At 41.8% G+C, this 12,620-nt stretch overlaps 1 protein-coding gene across 5 annotated transcripts in view; it reads right to left on the minus strand.

Moving 5' to 3' along the window:
* pde10a (phosphodiesterase 10A) overlaps window positions 1-12,620 on the minus strand; it is a 50,067-nt gene that overhangs the window by 5,628 nt on the left and 31,819 nt on the right. For 4 of the 5 annotated variants that reach the window (XM_035606592.2, XM_035606591.2, XM_035606593.2 and 1 more), the window contains 15 exons: window positions 8,918-8,946; window positions 7,544-7,667; window positions 6,558-6,607; window positions 6,289-6,429; window positions 5,586-5,741; window positions 4,911-4,961; window positions 4,308-4,366; window positions 4,015-4,066; window positions 3,225-3,367; window positions 2,753-2,845; window positions 2,382-2,568; window positions 1,496-1,638; window positions 1,161-1,244; window positions 919-1,069; window positions 608-763 (listed from right to left, as the gene is read on the minus strand). In XM_035606592.2, coding sequence (XP_035462485.1) covers window positions 608-763; window positions 919-1,069; window positions 1,161-1,244; window positions 1,496-1,638; window positions 2,382-2,568; window positions 2,753-2,845; window positions 3,225-3,367; window positions 4,015-4,066; window positions 4,308-4,366; window positions 4,911-4,961; window positions 5,586-5,741; window positions 6,289-6,429; window positions 6,558-6,607; window positions 7,544-7,667; window positions 8,918-8,946 — 1,619 coding nt within the window. The remainder of the gene's footprint in view (window positions 1-607; window positions 764-918; window positions 1,070-1,160; window positions 1,245-1,495; window positions 1,639-2,381; window positions 2,569-2,752; window positions 2,846-3,224; window positions 3,368-4,014; window positions 4,067-4,307; window positions 4,367-4,910; window positions 4,962-5,585; window positions 5,742-6,288; window positions 6,430-6,557; window positions 6,608-7,543; window positions 7,668-8,917; window positions 8,947-12,620) is intronic. The other variant, XM_035606594.2, reaches the window with a different exon arrangement.

A 12,620-nucleotide genomic window follows, 5' to 3' on the forward strand; every position in this document is an offset into this window, starting at 1 on the left:
AAAGTTCAAGTCGTTCCAGCGGCGCCCGGACGTCACAGAAGAGGCCCGCACTCGGACATACACGGTACAATCCACCGTCTGCAACTGACGGTGTGAGTTTCAAGCATTTCTGTCTTCACAGGATGCACGTGTGCCAATAAGATGAAAGTAACATGTATTTAGAAATGTGAAGAATAAAAAAATTAAAACCTTAAATTTGAACTCAATTCAGGCCGAATTTTATTTGAATGGGTAACTCTCTAAAAGTCAGCTTCATGGAAAATGTGAGTTTTTGAAGCTCATCAGAATAATATCGATAATTATATTTTTAAAGTGGCCATCTGTCTTCATCAGAGTCCCTGAACTTGTTATATGCGCTGAATTTTGTCAATTAAGTTCGTCCACACATGGCATCATTTTTCACATCCTCTCCTTGCTATGTTTGATTATTTTGAAATGCCCATTGTTTTGTCCACTGCCTGCAAGTCTTTAAGCAAGATTATAAAATAATTAAAAGCATGACATGTCAGGAACATCATTTCATATTAGATATTAGCATTTAAATACAACGAATAGATAGAAATGTCGACTTTAATTTCGCCTTAATTTCTGCATAGGGGAGCTCTACCTGTAGGATGGAGACGGTCTGAGAGAAGTGGTGCTGCTCCATGGTGGAGCTGGAGTACAGAGCAGCCAGCGGGTGGTCAAACTTCTGCAGGTATGAGTTGCTGTACCCCCGATGGTCCAGATCATGGCACAGGCAGGCTATCAACAGACCCTTCTTCTGTAAATCAGAGTGGGTGGATACAATTTTTTTTTTTCTTCCTTTAAAGATAACTACTTGAAATTACACAGTTAACCTCAGAGGATAATCTTGTTCCAAATTAGAATTCATTTTGTTCGGTAGTGCTAGAACCCAAGACCCAACAAGGAGCAAACCTCTAGCTCTGTGAAGATCCCAGTGGTTTTCTGTAGGATGGCATACATACAGTGTGCCACCGTCACTGCGTGCTTCCAGTTGTGGTAGGGCACACGTCGATAGTTCTTCCGTACGGACATGGTGAACCGGCACAGCTTCTCCAGCTCAAAGCTACAACCGGTACGAAGGAAACAGAGTGATTCACGATAGTTTTGATGACGAAAGCTGACGCTGACAAAGTCATGGCCCCGCGACACTTTACCTGGTCTTTCCACAGGAGTTGTGAACCATGTAGATGAAGACAGCAGGCCATATCTCCTCAAACGGACTAATGTCAAAGTGGAACCTGGAGGAAGGAGACAGATGGGAGGAGAGTCTTAAATTAGCATGTGCAGCACACCTGGGAGAAGGAGAGCAGAGCCAGATGAGGGGACATCTGAGGACTGCCAGGCCTCCTGCACAATCCAGATCTGGACTCCTTCACACAGACATGGGGCTCTGGGTCGACTACACTCAGGGTCACGGGTTTCATACTGTACATCAGCAGGGCGAGGGACCAAAACCTGCTCTGAATCTGGACCGGAGAAGGGCACTCACATTTCGATCTCTTTATAAATGGGTGTAGGGAGGTTGAGCTGGGTAAGGGTCTTCCATTCCTCGGATGTGCAGATGCTGTGATAAGACAGTTTTTCCATTGTCACTCTGTAAATGCATTCAGAGTGCCGAATCCGGTGGTACATCTATGGGAAGCACAGAACATGAATTAGTCTTTAAAATGTCAGGAGAGGAGAGGAATGAATATTATGAAATTGACAGTATCTCTTATTATTGTTGAACACTTTATATATCACTGTTGGAATTTCCCAAAGGGTCAAATAGAGTTAAGATATCTGAAACAGTCCTGCATCATATTTTATCTGTGTTCCTCCACATCTGGCTTGTATCCCTGTCCCCTTCCCAGACACACAGGAAGAAGACAGTCAGGTGCAGGCGCCAAGCCTTACACCTTAAATCACCGTAAATCAGGAGCTGGCCTGAGTCTGTTTCCTTGAGACGTGAGCAATAAATTACAGCTAAACATAAATCCTGTCAGTGGACGGATGCGGTCTTGTCTTAAAATATTAAATTTGCCTCATCAATTTTAAAACCAAACTTTGTGACGCGGCACCTGCGTAAGTCTGTCGCACAAGATGATGGTGAGTCAGGCCCAACAGAGAAGAGGCTTGTGACAGACAGACCACGCGAGGCTATGAAAACTTTTGATAGGAGCTGTTGTTACCACCCCTGTCAGGTGTAGTTATCTGTAATTAAGGCAGAATCGACTATTCGTCGCTATGGAGAACTATAAAATCATCACATTATGTACCTACGTGGCATGAAATTTAGAGGAGGCCTGTGCACAGACATTGAGGGAATAGATCATGTTGGAGGATTTCAGTTTGTCACTTACATACTTATAATAAGACTAATTTAGTGTACTCACATTTGCACAGTGTAAGGCCAGAGCACAAAAGACAGCAAACATCTTAAAGTTGTTCTCGTCTGTTTTAGTGAAGGCACTTCCGCTTAGCTTGTTCACCATCTGCACCACACCTATAACCGCCCCCCTGCTCACGATGGGCATGCACAGGAGGTTCCGCGTGGTGTAGCCGGTTTTGAGGTCCACCTCTCTGTTAAGGAAGACATATGCAAAATTTTGTAAAAAATCATCATTGTGAGTTTAGTGAGTTTGTATTGACCATACAGTAGAAGTGGTATACGTTAGAAGGCATACAAGTACAAACAATTGTTCAGGACAATTTCAAGAACATTAATTGGATTGTTAATAATCACATATAATTGAAAAAATGTTACCGGTTGAACCGTGGATCTGCATAGGCATCTGGGATATTTAAGACTTCCCCTGTCCGAGCCACTTGGCCAGCTATTCCCTTGTCTATAGAAAACCTAGAGGGAAAGTGGAGAGGAGTTTAATTTGTGGACTGCGTGTCAAGGCTTCTCGGTCAGTCTGTGCTGGGTGCATGTGTGAAAATCTGCTTTGAAAAGAAAAAATCAATACTTCAATAATATGAAAATCCATGTTACAGCATGATTAAAAATTGTAAACATCATTATATTTCACTATAAGTCAAAAGGAATGTACTGTACACAGAGGTGAACAATCTCCTCTTTCTTTTTGCGCTGCAGCGCAGGTGTGTCTTAATCCTTTAATATTATTTATCAGCGAAAATATGTGTATAATGGAAAGTATGAGGCATTTCTTATTGTAAGTTAAATGAGTGTACTCATGAGCATGCTGTCAGAGAAAAAGGTAAATCTCACCCACCTAATTTCTTTGGTTTTCCTAAAGACAGGTTTGCCTTCTTTCTCTTCCCCAATATCGAACAGGTCAGAGTACAGTTCTTTGTTGTTGTGATCTACCTGGAAGAGTGCGCACCTGTCCGCATTCACCAGGTTTTTTGCATATATCTACAAAAGAACCCCAGGGACACGTGCTTATTAACCAAATTAAGGATGTGAAAAACACACACACACAAAAAAAAGACACCATGAAAAATTACGTCCAACTTCATTAAATTTGATTCATCACTATGGTTTTAATTGTTTCTATTAGATGGAACGGTTGGATGGAATAGACAATTGAAAACACAGAGTATGACTACAGGTCATTCCAGTTTATTTTAGTGTTTAAACCAGATGATTTGAATGACTTCAGATGACACCACAGTCACAAGGCAACAAAATACATACAAACAGAGAGGTGGGTTTTAGTAAAAGAAACAGGAAAATCATGTTTTACATGCATCCAGACCACATCTGTTTGAGATTTAGACAAGGTAGATGGAAAACTTGCCTGTGCGGAGTCTAAACATGTACAGTATTGAGAAGTTATCTACTATATTGACTGTGGATAATAATGAAAATTATTATCATCACTTTTTGTCTGTTTTGTTAATGCCCACGAGCATGTATCACGCCCAAGGTGTAAGTGTGTATCTGTGTATTACAGCAGGTTTACTACTTTTATTTAACACACACCACTTAACACACACTCGCAGGATGTGTAACCTGGGGGACAAAGTGAATGAACTCAAACTTGCAGAAATCAGACTCACCATAATATGTTCAAGTAGAGAATCTATTGCCACAATATTATCAAAGTATGTTCTGTGCAAAAAGAAGAAATGGTGCATTGAGATGTTTGACAAATGGAAACTCTGATGACGTTCACATTCAAGACATCAATTTTATTTTAACCTTAGAGTCGACAAGAGAAAAGACTAAATATCAACTCACTTTTTTTCACTAGACTTAGAGAAAATGACGTAAATGCATTATGAAAAGTTTTTTGGGGGGAATCAGCATTAGTTTATAGTGAAATGTAAACTCTCCCATCAGCAGCTCTTACTTTGACACATCTAGTAGGAAATCATTGAGCTCAGTCTGTTTGGCGAGGCCTCTGCACACCTAGGAAGAAAAAAAGAAAAAGAAAAAAAAAAAGATAAATTGGTCACAACCCGACACACAGAGGTATCAAACATTTCCTACAGAACACATCCAGCATCCTGCATGTACCATAAACAAATTGACTCGCTGTCTACACACTTGGCCGGGTGCCACCCTCACGTGTGTCAGTAACAACAGAGTGTTTTGCAGCGAGAGGCTAACAGGGCTGCAGTGGGACGTGGCTCCTCTAAGGTGTTATGCTATCTGCTCGTATGAAAACAGCGCTGGGCCGTAATGACGTCCTCGGGGAGCTGTTTGTTGAATCTGTGGCTGAGTTGATAGGACTGGGCCGAGTGACAACCCAGTTCCTGTACACAGTGGATTTCCCCATTAAAAACACCAGTGCAGAACCAGAACAAACAAAGTTACCCAGGATCATAATAAGTGGGACGGGCAGGTTTCACCTTGTACCCTCAGAGCTCTTTAGTTAAGCGTTCAAGTGCGGTACATCTGCCACAATTTGCAAGTTTAAATTCAGACTCGTCCTCGGTGGAAGATCGCTCACCTGTACTTGATGAATGGCAACTGACGCCCACGCTAAGGTAGCTGTCGCAACCTGGAGAAGAAAGTGAAGCTTAGTTTCAAAAATGTACACAAATTCTTCAGGTTTAAACTTTTCTTATCACTTATGCTCTTTGGCACAACTCAACCTAGAGATTCAGAGTCACTCATGAGCACATGACTAACAACTGTAACGCTGTTCGGTATTATGGGTTTAAAAGAAAATGCAAAGGTGAAGCTGCACCAAGAGATGTTTTCATATGATAAATACATTGACACCTGCTTGACACCTTGTGACACCTGCTTGAGATTAATGTGTAAGATTTTAAATGAAAACAAAACCAGTAATTTAAAACATGGCTTATTCTCGGGAGAGAAGTTTTCAGTCTTAAATGTGAATCTTCAAAGCTTATGATCTGTAACTACACTTTCTTGGGCAACCTGTATGTTAAGTAATTTTCTAGCTCACTACGCTGCCATTTTACAGAACGCACTTCATTAGCACCTCGTCGGAAGTCCTCAGAGACTAAAACATCCTTAAAAAGTTCCCACTGAACCCCACAAAGTTAATAGAGATCTTAAACAGACCCAGATTAAGGTGAATACCAGGCTAACTGTCGTTCTGTGAGCCTTGCTCCAGCCTCCCACTCTTGGTGTGTTTTGTCTGGGTCAGACTGACCTCCAGGTGGCTGAGGTTGAAGGGCTCCTTGCCCCAGTGCCGGTGCAGCTCCAGGATGGCAATGAGGTCCCCGATGGCAGTGAGGATGGGGAGGCACAGGACAGAGTGAACATGGATCCCTGAGTCCTGCCCTGTGCCGTCGGGGAAGCGCTCGTCCTGCAACACAGAAGGCCGGTGAACATCATTATCACCTGGACTGCACAAGAGGTTAACAGAGGAGGTCAGTGTGGCTGGTTCAACAACGAGTATAGATGGCAACGTGGACAAGACATCTGCCCTCAGCAGGGTTAACATTTCTGTTCACCATTTTTCTTTTTTTGACACTTTGTCTTTCTTCAGCACTTCATGCTCTTGTTCAGAGCATGAAGTGTAAATGAAGACACTGTCCTCTACTAGGAAAAGTCCCCAAATATCTATTATCTGCCCTGTATTACAGCTGCAGTAAACACTGCAGTGCACAAGTGCAAAACACCGCCAAAGGCACAGAGCTGAACAGGCAAGTCCTTCATAAATTCAACCGACAATTCAAAGTATATTTTTATTTTTGTAGTTTTGCTTCGAGGGTGCCGAGTGCATCGGACCAGGTGATGAAGAACAAGGATGATTTGATGAAACATGCAGAGGTCAAACATCACAGCTATGCAGTGAAATGTTCATATTTCTTCGATGGGCGACTGTACTGGATGCAGGAAAACAGCCTTACCCCCATGATATCCTCTACTAGCAGTGTTTTGTGAGTCTTGGCAACATGAGCGGCAATGGTTGTCCCAAATGCGATGGGGCCGGAGGGGATGAGGCTTGGAGGCCCGTCCTTGGCCCCCGTTGGAGTGAACAAACATAAACTCTATTGAGAAGCACAGACGAGAACAGAGAGGGAAACAGAAACAGAGAAACAAGTGTCAAATATATGCATATGACTGCTTTTGCTTTATTGTATAAAAAAAGTCTTCCACAAACATCTTCCACACTTACATTGTTGCATTCTCCCAAGAAGTAAAGTGCAAATCCATCAGCTCTTGTTGCTGTAGACACATGAGACACAGGTCACAGGTGTGTAGGGCAAGTGCTTTGAATACAGTTAAGAAAACTCAGTAACAACGGACCTAAGCTGTCAGTGTATGTGCACGTTATATTATCATACAGAGATATGTCCAACAGCAAATGGCAGGTATGCCTAAGAGGGAAAATGTGACAAGGAGACAATAGTCCACTCACAATCTAATAACAATCTATTAACAATGTCCCACATAACGACAAGGGCACCCTGACCGAAGGCTCTGAGTGCCATCCAGTTCCTCTTATTCCCCATCCTCCTCTCCAGTCCCATTTCTGACCCATATATAGGTCATGTTATCATACAAAGTGACAACAGAGAGAGGCTGTGCGATCGCCAGTGAATACACAGATAATAAAGGATTTAATGAGTCATGTGCTTTTGGTGAAGTGACTGTTTTGTGGTTAGATTAGTATTTTGCGATACATTCATTGAGTACAAGATTTTGGACTGAAATCATGGACTCATTTCAATCATAGTTCCTGATGTTTTCATAGACAACCAACTAATCCAGATGGAGACAGACATTCACGTGTAACATACAAAAAATATTAATTGCATGAAGGATTTTAATTTTAACAATTAATGAAATTAAATGAAACAACACTGAGGGATTGTTCATCTGTTTTCCTTTGAAAAAATTCAATTAGAGCAGCATATGGGTGGGGTTTAACACGATGCACAAGGCAGCACATCAGTGATATATAAACTGATATAATTTGCAGCCACTTTTTAGGTTGCCAAAAAGTTGCAACTGGAATACAAATTGTATAGATCTGACTCCAGACTCATACACACTTCATATGTCATAGGATTTTTTTCTGTTAAAAAAATAAAATACAATAAATAAAAAAGATGTTGTCAGCATCACTTTTGTGATTTGAACCGAAGCTTCTACTTTTACCTGTTTTGATGATGTTGCACAACTCATAGAGCAGGAGTTTGTTGTCTCCTCCAGTGTCCAGGCGCTGCTCCATGTAGCTGCAGAGTTCGTACACCACACCCTGCATATTTGTGTCCTGGTACTGCTGGACAAAAGACACACAGAAAATTGCAACGCCACAGTCTCCCATGAACACGGAGATTGAATTTCAAAATTCAGCAAGTTCTGATACGAGAGAAAACGTGGCAACAACCTGCATTCTGTACCGCATCCGGTCTAATGTTACCGCAGCAGATCTACTAACTCAAATAGCAAGATTTTAGCAGGATGAAAGGGGATTATCTCCCTGCCATCGTTAAACAACATCAACCTTCAGCCCACCCTTACTCTCTGCTGTATTCTAGCCCAGGGATCCCCCCCAGTCCCGAGAGGGGGCCACGGGAGCCCCACAGCTCTGATTAGAGCCCTGGCAAGCTCTGATGCTCAGGCTCAGCTTAAAAGTGTGGTTATGTAAGAGGCGGACCTCCTGCCTTGTACGCGGCCAGAGAATTGTCTATTTCTGCGCCTGCAGACAGGGTGAGGACAGGACGGCAAGGAGAGTGGCGCACTAGAGAGCCTTCCCTATGGGACGCCTTCTGTCCTCACACATCCTGTTTGCACAGTCGTATGGATGACGCACCGAGGGGTCGAGTGCCCCTTGCTTTTTTTTTGTTCTCCCCCTCCGAGTATGTATGTGTGTGAAGTCCCTTCTACCCAACTCCAGAGCCCTGCTGTGTGCTGACACCTGGCCTCCTAGGGGTACGGAGGTGTCACATTGATAAAGGTGTGGACCTACATACTGTATGTGGAGCACAGGGGATCTACTCTTTCTGACTGTCTCACACATGGCGAGTGTACAGTGCAGCAAAACGTTCATGTTGTTTCTCACTATCTATCTGATGCCGACCTGAACAGACCTGAACTCACAGAGCCACGGCCTTTTCTGGACAACTCCAGCGGTCACATCACAAGCATCACTACTGTGCTCCATCTCACCAAAGACTGCGGAGTTTGTAAACTGTTTCATGCATTTTCATATATTTTTTCAAGCAAATGAGCCACACAAGTCACAATGGTGCTGTTCTGAAGAAAGCAAGAACAGGTACAAACTAAACCATTAATCTAATCAAATCAAACAAATCTTAATCAAGCACACTAGGACATTTTTGCAGTTATTGAAGGACAGTATTGATTTTTAGTAAGGCATAGTGTCCATTCCTGAATCCAAACTCAATGAGTCACTAATTTTAATTTGAGAAGAAAAGTAATAAAATATTTGGAATGTGTGAAACTTAAATGAAGGTTCATGTACCTTGTCACAACAATATCTGGATATTGAATTAAGTTAAGACCTACCCTGCTGACTTCTTTAGCTGATGTATCTTCTGTAAAGAGAAAAATCACATTATTGAAAAAAACAAATGAAACTTTTACTTTTTGCTGTGACATATTATTGTAGCTAGTTTGTTACTTCTGCAGCCTACTCAAAACAAGTAAATATCTTAAGCAAGACAATAAAAAAATATAACACGTATCCTTCTATGAATGAAAATGAAATACAATTGGATGAAATACATTCTTAAACACAGTCAGGATCTTTGCCACTGGTACTGTATACTTGGTCTGTTATGATCAGTAACAGACATTACTGAGTCAGTTTGCACAGTTTAGGACTCTTTGACCTGCTTATGTTTCATTCACAGTGCATGGCATTTGTTTGGAAAAAGTAGTCTTTCTTCTATCAATATTTAGTGGACAGCATTTGATTTGAGATTTGTTTGTATTTGTGTAAATAGACTGGTGTAACAATTATAGAAGGAGGCAAATTGATACTGCCGTCCGAGAAAACCTGCTCCATTCTTGCGGCCGCTGAGCACATTATTTCATTCACGATAGACGTCAAGTCTGTTCAACTGTATGCAAAAGCGAAGACAGTCATTGGCGAACAAGAACATACATGCACAACCGACTTCTTTGCATTCAAAAGTGAAAACCATCATCGGTGCAGAGCAACAGGGAAATCTGGCGCGATTGTTTGAATGCTGGGTGGATTGAGGAGACGCAGCACTACAAGCAGCAAGTGAGCAAAACCAGATGTTGCCCTCACAACAGTCGTCAGGGAAATGGGCAATAAGTCAGTTTATTAAATATGAAGTATCAGGCATAAATCATGGATGACTATATCATCTAATTTTGATGCAGGAAGACGTTCCTTTTAAAACAGAATTAAGAGTGGTATTCATTTAAGTGCAACATTTCGTGGCCTAGAGCACAAATTCTTGGTGTGATTTCAGACGGCTGGAGAGACAGTTGACATATGACTATTGTCTTTGGATGTAGTCACTGAAGAATGTGATAATAACGAAAGCTTCGGCCAATCAAAACACTTTCTAGACTTATAGTGTGGGAGTGCTACTTGCGATGAAAATAAGGCCATTCACACAGCCCGAGCCGTTCTCCGTTACACAGGGGTCAGCGGCACACGAGAACAGTGACTGCTCAGATCTCTGTGATATTTTTTCATGTGATCAAACCATGCGAAAAGCCCGGCGGATTTGAGAGACATCGACTGGAGCGCCGGCACAAGCTGCTCCTCTTTTGAAACAAACCTCTTTGTACATGCAAAGAAAGAAATTACAGCCAGCGACACTGTTTGTTGATTTAAACATTCCTCCAGAACGCTATGAGTTTCCTAACTTAGCCATGAGAGCTATTTTAGAGTAAACCCCCAGCCGGGAATGACGTCAATCAGAGGACAGAGAGCAGCACTTGAAAAAGACTGCAAACCCCTTTGGAAAAAAAAAGGAATACTGCAACTATTTTTCAGAGATAATCTTTATAAAGACTAGTTAAGGCTGATAATATCTGAATGTGTACATTTGAAGGACACATTTTTTTAAGTATTGCCTGCTAGAAAATAGATTGCATTTGTTAGTTTGACATCTCCCATTTTAATACAAACATACACATACACATTGATTACTGCACCAAATGTTGGTAAAATAAAATAAAGAAAGACAGAAATTCCCTAATTATACCCTTTATTCTATCCATGAACTGGATGTAACAGGAAACACCAATTATAGTGAATATGAAAGAGAGACAAACTGCAGATGTCGCATTTAAATGGCTTGAACTTTTGTTTGCTTTTCTTTGACGTATCAGTTGGATGTACAGTATGATGTAACGCAAGATGCCTGAGATTGAGGGCTGTGTAAATAAACCACATTTAACTCTGAGATGAAGAAAAGAACTATACAAAAACAAACCAGGAAATGTAATACTCACTCCATATTTGGATTGCGATTACTTAATTCATACTTTATGTGCAGTGCCTCGGTGTCTGTGGTGTTTGATAAGCAAGTGTGCACAGATGCCTGGGCGACTGCACTCTTGCTCCATGACCTGAACTCTCAGCACTCAGGCCCCCCCCTCACCTACTTGGCTGGCACACGGACAGGCAGCACTGCCCCACCCCTCACTGTCCTCACACACGGGAGAGGTGCTGATTATAGACTCTTATTTTACACAATAAACAATGCAGAAAAGATTTTCTTAATTCAAGTTCTATATATTTGTTTGTATTAGTGTTTTCTTTTTTATATTTATTTATAATAAAGTTTATGGTTAAACTGTGAAATATCAAGCCTAAATTACATTTCTTTGTCGTAAGAGTTGGAAACAAAATCTTAAAAATTCTTGCCAATTCAAAATAAAAATAAAAATATATATATATATATATTTACATATGTATACACACACACACACACATTCATATACATGTATATGAAACATATGAAATCAAATTGGTCATTGTATTACACATAAAGAGTCAAGTTGATTGCATAGCAGTGGAACGCAATCCACATTGTGTGGTCGAGCTTTACATGTGATTTTGTATACATGTCGCATTAATCATATATTGCACAATATTATACCATTTCAGACGCATGTCTCAGCTCTACATGAGTCTCTCTGTTCCCAGAGGTATTCCTTCTGCCAGTGTGTGTGGATCCTGCCAATACTCAGTGTTCCACCTGGAGGAAACGGTCACCAGGCACTGCATGTACCGTTGCAGGTCCAATTACAGCCTGGCAAACCATCTCCGCGGGCATCTTGAGCCGAGCCATCCTATTGGATCCCCAGGGCAAGCACTGAGCATTGTGTCCACACACTGAAAATGTGTAAGGGGCCAAAAACTAACAGACACGTTGTGTGCCAGAGATACGTAGGCAAGTTGCCTTTAAATCTGCAGTGCTGAACAAGTTGCCGGGTTTGTCAATTTCCAGTAGTTTCTTTAGAGTAAGCATGCACACGTTGAGAAGGTGGGCGCCAGCATGGCTCTCATATTCCAGTTTTTCCTTGAAAACAGAAAAAAAGAAGAAGCTTGCATTTACTATATTATATGTTTGGCAAAGCCCTTGGAGAACAACGTGGGTAAGCAAATGTGTGGACTGCTCCCTTTTCTGTGGCCTGACCCTTTTAACATAAATATATCAAACTGACACTCTGCCAGTCCCGTTTTGCAACAATAACATCTTTGTTTCATCAGGTAAGTGTCAGCGGATTAACCCTACTGACACACCTACCCCTGGGGGCAGAGAGGAAGGGAATGTGTATGGGCGCGTGTGGTGTTCTATCACCGTATGATGTGGTCAGCCACTAGCACGGGGACAGAGACCAGCAGCCTGGTCTGATGCCATCCCATATTTTCAGGGACCTGCTGTGCTTTTCGTAAACACAGGAGGAGAGGGGCCGACATGTTCTTAGAAAATGTACAGCCAGTTCACGACGCACTGAACAATAAACACAACTGTCTAGAAACTAAGACGCTGAACAGACCTTGTCTAGTAACTCCATTCAAACGTTTCCTGAACAAGAACAACCTCAGTCAAAAGCTTTTTCAGGTGTGCAGCACTGTGATGTCCAGCTCTAAGTTGGCAGGTATCACTTTTGGATACATGCTTCTCTGCCTCGAAAGGCAAGGCTCAGTGGGAAAAACTCCCCTGAAGATTATGAGGTCAACTTGTACATTACAATCTTGTTATTCTTTTTGTCA

This window comes from Scophthalmus maximus, chromosome 10 (genome assembly GCF_022379125.1).
Source record: "Scophthalmus maximus strain ysfricsl-2021 chromosome 10, ASM2237912v1, whole genome shotgun sequence".
Classification (NCBI taxonomy): Eukaryota; Metazoa; Chordata; class Actinopteri; order Pleuronectiformes; family Scophthalmidae; genus Scophthalmus; species Scophthalmus maximus.